Source organism: Leptosomus discolor, chromosome 8, assembly GCF_034619465.1.
Source record: "Leptosomus discolor isolate bLepDis1 chromosome 8, bLepDis1.hap2, whole genome shotgun sequence".
Lineage (NCBI taxonomy): Eukaryota > Metazoa > Chordata > Aves > Leptosomiformes > Leptosomidae > Leptosomus > Leptosomus discolor.
The window spans coordinates 51,678,914-51,689,284 of record NC_141398.1 but is presented as its reverse complement, the minus strand read 5'-3'; the positions used below and the strand labels follow the sequence as shown (position 1 = coordinate 51,689,284).

The window sequence follows — 10,371 nt, the reverse complement described above, 5'->3', positions numbered from 1 at the left end:
TTAAAACCTATCATGTAACAAAGACAACCTATAATAAGATGAGCCATTAAAAAAACATCAAGTCAAATTCACACTTGCAGCAAGTCAAATCAGTGGACACACGACTGAAGATACCAGCCCAGCTGGTCTACAACAAAAATTAAGATCACGGGAGGCCAATGCCAGCACCAATTTATGAAATCACACAGATGCACATCATAGCAGCTATAGGAAACGGCTCTCAAATTCAGATTCCAAAAATCAAGATTAGCACAATCATCCAGATGAAAGTCAGGTTTGTTCTCCAGCTGCTGGACCCAACCTCCCTCTCAAACCCGTGCCAGGAAACTCTTCAGCCACCATAGTGCAAGCCAGAAATCTCTTTCAGCTGATCATTACCCAATCCTAGTCTAGGAATTCAGAGGCAACACACAAGAAGAATAACAAAACAGGCACAAGGAACGTGCTGCTTTACAGATGGCCTCGCTTCACCCCACAGCACAATTACCGTGAGGGTGGAGGTTGCCCCAACGCCAGCCCTGGAGCACATAGCCTCGGCTCCCCCAGCAGACACCGCGCTCGGGGGCTCGTGGCCGGCCAGGAGAGCAGCCGGGGCCACGGGGGCGGGCAGAGCAGGGCTCGGGGTGGCCGGTACACAGCTCTGCCAGAGCCGCCGGGCGGGACGGGAGACACCGTACCTCAGTGCGGCCGCCCTCACGCCGCCACACGCCCGTGCTGAGGCGACGACCCCGCGCGGCACCGCCCCCTCCACCCTCCCGCCTTTCGCTTTCAGTTCGCCGGGGCGCCCGCCCCCCCCCCCCGCTCTGACTGACGTGGCGGGACACCACTGACCGCCCGGCGCGCCGGCGGAGTGGCCAATGGCGGACCGAGCGGCGCCGCGGCCGGGCGGGGGCAGCGCCAGCGGGCGGGCGGCCCGGCCGGTCTGGCGCCGCCATGAAGGAGCCTGTGGCGGCGGCTGAGGAGGAGGTGTTGCGGGACTACCTGGCCTACTACGCGGCCCGAGGGGCGGAGGGGGAGCTGGCGGTGTGCGACGAGTCCTCCCTGAAGGCGAGGGCGCGACGGCTGCTGGGCCTGCGGCCGCGCGGCGCCGTGGATGTGTGCAGCGTGGCGGAGCGGTGCCAGCGGGCCCGGGGCGAGCGGGGCGGCAGCGTCCTCCGCGACCTGCTCAAGTCGCTGGAGGTGCTGGAGCTGCTCTGCGTCAACCTGCTCCTCTCGCCGTGGCGGAAGGAGATCAGGTCACTGAAGGTAGGGAAGCGCCGCGGTGCTTGGGCAGGGGGCGCCGCCAGCCCCGGGCGCTCGTCCGGCCTGGGGGCCTGGCGGCCGCGGGGTTTCGAGGCCTCTTCTCGGGCCTGTGGCGCGGGAGGCACGGCAGCGGCGCCCGCTCCCCGGCCACTTAGGAGCCCATTTTGAGCGGGTTAGGGGTGCCCTGAGCGGTGCGAGGTGTTCGTTGGCCTTTGTAGGCCTTGTCCTCGCCGAGGCCGGGCCTTCAGGGCCTTCCCGGGAGTACTGAGTAGTTCAAGGGTTTGGAAACAGACCTTCGGTTACTGTGAGACAGTAGGGAAGTAAAAAGATACAATGAAATGCTTAGACTCTCATTACTCTGAGTTTTAACCTTGATTTGCCTATAAGGAGGGGATACTTTTTAGCATTGTTTGCCACTTTTGCCAAAGGCTAGGTGGGTTAGTGTCTCAGTGGGCCAGCGATTATACCACCTGTCCTAGCTCTGGTGACTGCAGCTGGTGAAATGGGTAGGAAACCCCTCTTCAAAAGAGGAAATGCTGTTGCTTTTTGCAGCAAGGTGGTCAAGGTTACCCTGCTTCGCTAGCACACTGAACACATCTCATTGCCCAAAAAGAGACAGCAATCCTCAACCCATGCAAAATCTACTTAAACAAAATCCCTTGACATCCAAGATGGAAACTTATTTCCCTTCCTACAGCAACAGGTGCTGGTGAGGAAAAACCATTTCTTTTCCTTCTTTCTGCCCGTAGGTCCCATCTACAGATTCTCAAAAAGCTGTAGATTCATATTCTCCTCATTCATCTTCCCAAAACAGGGCAGAGCATAAAATAGTCATGTCTACTTTAGTGTTACTTTTTGTAACACAAGAATCCTAGGCTTCATTGAAATCAAACTTTGAGGACCACTGTGGGTGATCCCAAGTGCAAGACAGTGTGCTGAAGGCCTGAAATAATTCTACTGCAAGGCACAAATTGTAGAACAACCAGTATCTTGTGTACACACAGGTTTGATAAAAAGTTACTGGTCATATGTGGAATGCTAGTTCACATTTCCTGCCTCTCACCTGCTCTGATATCACAACCCCCCATACACCACCACCACCCCCTGCAGTGCCTGCTCCTTACATCCCTTCTAGAAGGAACAGAACCCTGGGGATTGAAAGGCACTGTTGACAAATTTATCCGAGAATGGACTGAGGCTCAGTCCTACATTATACTACGGCCTCTTTGAGGGTCAGTTGTGTTCTCCCCCAAGCTTATGCTTCTGAGACCAATGCTTAGGTCTCGGCCCTAGGAAGTAGGTAAGTCAGTCTCAAGCTAGGCAGCCTGAAAATAAGGTACCCCAATTCTGGAAGTCTTGGCTTTGAAGTCCTACCTCCATTCTGTTCTGACATGCCTGGAGTTGGTCATGCTTAGGTCAACGCAGTCTCTCTTATCGTAGCGTTCAGACAAAACCAAAACCCACTTCCAGTTGACAAACTAGGCCTCACACCTGGGGTAGCTCCAAAACCGAGCAAATGTTGAACGATGTTTTAAGTTGTTGAACAGCAGCAGCATTTTATTCAAGTCATGTTTTGCCGACAGCTTGTGCAAAAAGAGTGTGGTTTTGCAATATTTCTGCTAGAATAGTCTCCCTTCAAAAAGATGCTTTCAGAGAAATGGCAACTTAATTTGAGGACAGTAAAGTTACAGCGGGAGTCTGAAACATGGAAAAAGAAAATGTTACAGTCTTGTCACCAATTACGAAATACAATTAACAGTGAGTGCATCATGTCTGTTTCTTTAGGAAAAGATTAGACCTCAGTGATTTATTCTATGAATCTTCATTTGTTTAAAAATCTTCTGTTCTTCAGTAGAGCATATAAGACTTATTTCTGAGTTTCTCTAATTTGACTAAAATGGTTTTCTTACTCTTTTCCTTTTTGAATATTGATGCTCTTAGCCAGTATCTCAGCAGGTTTAAATTGGCATAACTTCACTGAAATTAATGTGGTGTAGCAAAGCTGTAATGCTTGAGAGGCTGACAAACTAATGCTGTTAGAAAAGCCTCATTCACTTCGATTCAAAATTCAGACTTTTAAGAACATAGTTTTTTAAAAGATTTAAGTAATTTTTGAAGTACTTTTGGTTTTTAGGAAGTCTTTCACGCTTCCCTCCACCCCACCCCCCTCCGTGTTCATCTGTTTTTCAATGTTGCATTCTGTTTCAGACATTCACCGGTAATTTTGTCTACTATATTCAATCTGTGCTCCCAGATGACATTGTAAAAACAGTACTGGAGAAAATAGGTTACGTTGCAACAACAGCAACAGAGTTTTCACTTGTCAAAAAAAGAAACAATGAGGAAACAAAGCAGACTGCATTTGAAATATTCCTGGCAAGAATTGAGTGTGAAACCATCCTCGAAATGACAAATGAAGAAAAACATGGCAATTTGGAGAAGACTTTACAGAAGAGAACAAAAATGCACCAGCATCATGGAGATAAGGACAAAGATGAGACACCCCAGAGAGAAGACGCTGAAAATCCAGAAAATAAAGAAAACAGTGAGACATCTTTGTGCCTTGCTACTCAACAGAAGTCTTCAGCTAATAGTGATATATCCTTTGAAGCTGCTGGGAATGTGAAGATCAAAGACAAAGTGCCTCAGTTAGCAGGTACTCAATCCACTAACAGGCTTCAGGAACACCAAAGGCAAGTCATTAACACCGTACATTTTCCGGGCAAATGCTCAGACAGTGAGGACTTCTTGATCAAATATAGTGACATTGTCATAAGACAAACACCTATTTTCAGTGAGAATCTTTCTCCAAAAGCTTTTGAAAAAAAGCCAAGAGCCAGGCTAAGTGAAGAATGTGTTTTGGCAGTCACTGCAGAGTCAACTGCAAATGAGATCAGGCCTGTGCCACTCTCACCAGGAGCAAGCGGTCCGCCAGCCTTTGCAATATTTGCTGACAGCTCTTGTGACAGCAAAAACACTTTGGAGGAGTACAAAGCTCAAGAAGTGCCCGAAGAATCAATTGAAGCAGAAATTAATGATGCTATAAATTGCATAGACCCAGACCCTGCAGATGAACCCAATGAGCTGAAATCTCTGTCGTACAAGGACATTGCATCTGTCCAAAGCTGCAGTGTCCCTAGGGAAGAGGATGTTTGTGAGCTGTCTTTAACCTTCACAAAATTACAAATCAAGGACACTCAGGAAGACCTTATGTATCCAGTAGAGGAAACTGGCCAACCTGAGTCAGTATCATATGCGAGTACAAGTGACAGACACGTAAGAGAATTTAATCATTCCAAAATAAAACATACATATCTGACTAATGCTGAGATGCAGAACAGATCAGCTGCCCGTATTGAGCCATCTTCAGATCTGTGCGGTACTACTGGGAACATGGAGGATCCCACGGCTGGTTCGGGTAGCAAGAGACTATTAATGGATACTTCTAGTGCACATACAGCTGCCGAGTGCTTCAGACACATTAGAGAGCCTCCTAACCTCACCTACATTCCACCACAAAGTATTGATGTTCGGTCTTCACGCTTAAGAAGTACCAGCGCACAGGGCAGAAGGAACCTCTTGCAGCCTGAATGTGACTCTCTCAAATCCAGTGACATGAAGCTGGAGAACTATAATTCAAAAGTAAATGAAATCCAGGAGCCTTATGTCATTATTGATAAAACTGACCAAGGAATGTTATGCCATCACACTTGATTCTACCAGTGCTTTATTTGCAATCTGCCTGGATTTTTTTTCCCCTCACTTGTGGCCTTGATCATCTTTTCAAGGAGATGATTAGCTTTGTCAAAACACTTTAAGGAAAAAAAAAATACACCCCTTTTGGACAGTAAAAAAGGGAAGTAACTGAGCAAAATCTTAATGGCTCCTTCTCATCTGGAACTTTTGGCAGTCAAACCTGAATGGCCACCTTTCTAAAGCATAAGCAACTTACATAAATTTAAATCCATTTAATTCATTAGCCAGATTCCTTCTGTCTGTACTTAATGCCAGACAGGTTTCTTCAGTTAAGCATACTTCTACTTTCTACCTTTTTTGTTTGGTTGGTTTTTGTTTGGGTTTTTTTTGCTGACAGGAGTATTCTTGGAGTATAGCACACTGTACAGTAACAGAAACAAGTAAATGTTTCTAAGCTGGGAGGCCCAACTTTATAGCTTTACAAATGCTATACTGCAGTGTACTTCTGTTAACTCATTACATTCCTATGTAATTAGCTCAGAGCTAATCTTGCTCTTGTTTTCAGTTGAAAATAAGTTTAGAAAGTTTGATAACATTCCTTTAAGTTTAAAGAAGGAAACAACCCCGTGAACACTTTTTGTTTTATTTTTGCATTAGGAGTAACAGTTTAGATCTTACAGAGGCAATAACCTGAACAGGTTTTATACCTGTCTCCACTTGTTACCAAAATTTCTTGTGGCTACCACCACAAACTTCAAGAGAAGCACCGAGCATTGCAGTCGTTCACTGCTATCAGAAGAGGGAGATCCAGCTACTGCTGCAGTTTCCTTCGCCCCTGTTCCTGCCACTTAACTGCACCAGCTCTGGCGTTCACTGGACTTTTCTGTAAGCCAGTTCATCTCACTAAAATGAAGGGGGAAAAAACCCCCTGCCGTTCTCTGCCATTTTAGTGGCAGGAAAAAATCAGTTCAGCGAAGGGTCCCAGTGAGCATTAGAAGGAGGATAAGGGGTAGCCTATAGGTGGGAGTGCTGTGTGAAAATGAAAAGCATTGTGCTGAGAAGGAGAGGGAGCAGTATCGTTAGATCAGCTGTAAACTAGAGTCCCAGCATTGAGAACTTCTGTCATACACAACAATTAATTTAATTTAGAAAAGCACACAGTCACTGTTACTGTATTTCAGCACAATCTTCAATGCTTCTTCATACACTTCTTACCAAGAAAGACAGTTTAATGCTGCTTCAGGTAACTTTTCCAGTAGCACTTCAATGCTAAGAATGTTTTGCTGTTTCATGTATAGGTAAAATATTAGCTGAAATTAATTTAGTATAAATTGTTTACAATTTATCCCCAAAAATTCAAAGAGGAACAAATAGATTACACTAGAAAAACATCAGCAGCGAAGACGTAAAGATCTGCTTTTTTGAACGACTAATTGTTGAAGTTGTGTCATCACCTGATTCCCACAGTGTAGGAGGAATAAAACTTGGACAAAGCCAACATCAGGTGACAGGACTGCCTGCAGCTTGGGAGAAACTGCATGCACAAATTAATACTTCTGTACTGGGTCTGGCTAGGATTGAGGTAACTTTCTTAGTAGCTGCCCCTCGGGTGGTGTGTTTGGGATTTGCAGCTAGACTTGTTGGTAATACACCAGTGTTTTGGCTATCGCTGGGCAGTGCTTGCACATTTTTCACTTTTTCTAACTATACCCCCCACCCCCAATGAGTAGCTGGGAGAGGACACAGCTGGGACAGCTGACCTGAACTGGCCAAAGAGATATACCATACCATATAACATCATGCTCAACAATAAAACTGGGGTAGCAGAAGGTGGGGGGCTTTTTCTACCCAGGTGGCCACTGCTCAGAGACTGGCTGGGTATGGGTCTGCTTCTGGGAGGTGGTGAGTTACTGCCGTTGCATCACATGTTTTTTTTCCTCCCCTCTTTCCTTCACTTTTATGTCAACCCAAAAGTTCCGTTGATTTTGCTCTTCATGTTGTCCCCTGTCCTGCTGGGGAAGGGGGGAGCAAGCAGCTGTGCAGGTGCTTAGCTGCTGGCTGGGTCAACCCACCACAACCTCCTTGCTCTTCTTTCAAGTACCTATCTGTTCTTCCTAACCATTTTGGTTTTTATAAGCTATATTTTCCCCCTGTGGGGGTTATTAAAATTATGTGGTTTAAATCTCATATTGTGTCAATTATTCAGGAACTCTTATTTAAAACTACAAAAAACTCTTATCACAAGTGAAGATGACTCCTAAGTATTCAGATGACCAGAAGTACTACAGGATTCATATACCTAACATCCCATTTTTATCCTTACTGTAGCCATGCAAGGAAAAGTAACAGAACTTACACATGAAAAACCAATGCAAAAGAAAACTAAAGACTACCGCTTGAAAAGACACCATATTGGGCATCTAACTGTATTAATACCATACTGCTGGCCTTCATTAAACTTGTTAACATCTACTGTGAGAAACACTCAAGTCCTTAAAACTTCCCCTGATGGGCCTGTGTGCAATGGCTTCTGTCTTTATGGTACCTGGCTTAGAGGAGACCTAGATTGTCACTTTCCTCCTGTTTGAGCAGAGGTTTGGACCAGCATCTTTCATGTCCAGGAGCTTATGAACAACCTCACATGGGGAACACAAAAACAAAATATAGAGAGGGTCTTTCAGAAGAGAGGAAGCATGGCCCTAAACTTTGCTAACAGTGCACCACGGTTCACCACAGGAATACTGGTGAAGATAGTAATGATGAACAGTGCCCACCAAATAAAACGGTTGAACTGCACAAAATTTATTAAATATAAAATGGCCATATTCTATGGCCATGAGAATCTACTTTTTGCTAATGTTCGAGTATCCGGATTGAGGAAGAATTTCTTCTTTATGGCAGATTGGCCAGGACTAGTAAGTGTTCTGTCTGCCTTTGTACGAGAGCTACTACCCATGTAAAGTCTTCTGGATATTTTCATTTGAGTTTGCTGTTGCTGCAAGAACACCTTTAACTTCTTTTCCTGTACAAATGGTAGGGTTTTGAGGTCTTGTACTAGAAACTACTTTTGTATTTGCAAATTTACAGGGTCTCAAGAGACAACTGCTTTACAGTTAAAGATGCTTGTAAATAGACAGGATTTGAAAAGCAGCTGAAATAAAAGTCATATTTAACAGGCTGTAAGCGGCAGTCCTTTGTGCAACTGCTTCCAAATGAATAAGGTGGAATTGGGTTTAAAATCCTAGTTGTAAATGCAGTCAATCCCAAGAAGAGTGACAGACAAAAGGGACCACAAGATTTCTGACCCCATCTGCCAGTGCCCTCCTGTTGGTAGTAACCACTGCACCTCTCCTTGGCTAATTAACTTAAGTAAGAACAACCATTCAAGCAGCGCAGCTAGCCAGCAAGAGGGCTGCCTGGGCCCCTTTAGAAAGGAAGGTGGTTTGTGTTTGTAAAATGTGTGCATGTCCTCTGGTAAGCTGTCAGCTTTCATTGTGCTGCCGCTGGTCCTGATCTTCTGTGAATTGAATGGGGATTTACAGACTGATTGGATGTTTTTCCGTCACAGAGACACAAGTCCAATTCTGTTCCCAAATTTATATTCTACACACAAACACTTTGAATGGCTCAGCCCCCCCAGGCCTTGCATTAGAGAAATTCTCTCTTGAGCAGTGCAGACAGTGCTCAGGCAGCAGACCTGGTACCTGCATGATACTCACTCGCACCACCTCTCCCTGCTGGGTCTCTTGCAATAGTCATTTTCCCCCTTAACATTTGTATCGCACAGACACTCTTGCCCTGTCTGGAGTTAAGGTGCTCAAGAGGCATAGCTTGGTTGTAGAACAAACTTGGTTTTGAAGCCAGGAATGAAAACCAAAGTTCAGTGTTAGACAAAAAAAAAAACCACACCCACCACAAAAACCACCCAGCTGGAAAGCATGCAAACACTAAATGAATTTAAAAAAATTACACTTCAGAATTACAAACAATGGTCTTAAAAACAACCATTCCCTGAGACACGAACAAAGCATACCTGGGAAGGGCTGGCAAGGGCTTGCAAAGCACTGATGAAGATGATCATTGTTGAGAGCTGTCTCACCAAAGACAATTTCTGAAACACAGCTTTAACATTTTTTACCTTACTTGTACCTAAACACTGGGAGAATAACCACCAGTAACTCACCACCACAGCTAAAGGGCCCACCCCGTTGGAAATTAACTGGCACAGCTCTCTAAATGAGGGAGCCAATTAAATCCTACAAGGCTCTTTTTCACAGCATTAAATAGTAAAAAACTGAAATTAGGATTGGGATGGAATACAGTGACATCTGCAGAGCAGCATACTCACAGTGGAAGTCCTAACAGCTCAGTACTTCTGCGGTGTATGCGCGGGAGGAATGTATCACTGTTACCAGGCTCTAGGGTGGAGCAGAGGATTCAACCCAAAGCCTTCTGGCATAAAAATAAAGTCAAGTAGTATGTATGCAATAGTCAGGTAACAAACAGAGCTCCTCTATTCTGTCACTCCTTATCCAACCTCTGTCTGTGTTCAGGCAGAGATCACTCTGTAGGTGCGTGTTTACACAACACTTAGCAAAATGGTGCCCTGATCCTGATACAGCACAAATAATTATCACACGCCAGCCTCTTAAAAAAGGATAAACAATCAATTAGAAAATTGATCTGGACTAGACAGAAGACTACGTTTCTCTTATGTAGGAATTAATCTACCAACTGCTGGGGTTTGTTCTGAAACTAAACTTTTCAAAAAAAGCTCACAACTTTCTGTCAGCGCCCTCAAATGCTGGCAGGAGGGAAAACCACCACCATAATTCTCACCTGACTTTATCCTGCTTTAGAAATGCACAATGTTTACTTAAAACTCCATACACTACAGGAAGGAGTGGATTCTCCAAGTCATGAACCAGGACAGTAACTTGGTAGGAGAGCCATTATTCAGAAGAGGGACAAGAGAGCTTCGGGTCTGAATTTTAATAGCAACTGATGGCAGAATACCCAGCCCTTCCTAGTGTCTCTGCAGGCTGAAGTGCACTGAAGAGAGATGCTGGATTATGTTTGCTGTGCTAATTACACCGGTGAAAACCATTTTCAAGGTTTCTTAAGACCTACAGTTTTGGACAGTCACTTCTGAAATAGTTAATCAAACAAGGAAGATCTCCTGAACATGCTTCCCGTGCTAGAAGAAAGTACACAAAAGGCCAGGCTAAGAGAATGCAACTATTAAATGTTTTCATTTTTGCCAGTCTCTCTGTCTTACTTGAAGTCAATTTATATGCTGCCCCCAGATCTTGCTGATTTGCTAAGACACCTTGAACAGGACAAAGTAAGTACCAAAGTCTGCAGAAGACATAGTCCGTTCAGACTAAGTATGTAATAAAGAAAAGGCAATACAGAAGGAGATAATCACTTTTC

At 44.9% G+C, this 10,371-nt stretch overlaps 1 protein-coding gene across 1 annotated transcript; it reads left to right on the top strand.

Annotated features, from left to right (window-relative positions):
* Positions 1–933: 933 nt before the first annotated feature.
* LOC104343267 (uncharacterized) lies at positions 934–7,125 on the top strand. Its single transcript, XM_009947107.2, has 2 exons — positions 934–1,245; positions 3,451–7,125. The coding sequence occupies exons 1-2, from the start codon at positions 934–936 to the stop codon at positions 4,954–4,956; spliced, it is 1,818 nt and encodes a 605-aa protein (XP_009945409.2). The 3' UTR covers positions 4,957–7,125.
* Positions 7,126–10,371: the final 3,246 nt, after the last annotated feature.

Excerpts from the sequence above, each read along its gene's own strand:
- LOC104343267 (XM_009947107.2), top strand. The coding sequence starts at position 934 with ATGAAGGAGCCTGTGGCGGCGGCTGAGGAGGAGGTGTTGCGGGACTAC. Across the intron at positions 1,246-3,450 it reads AGGAGATCAGGTCACTGAAG|ACATTCACCGGTAATTTTGT; the intron begins GTAGGGAAGCGC and ends ATTCTGTTTCAG.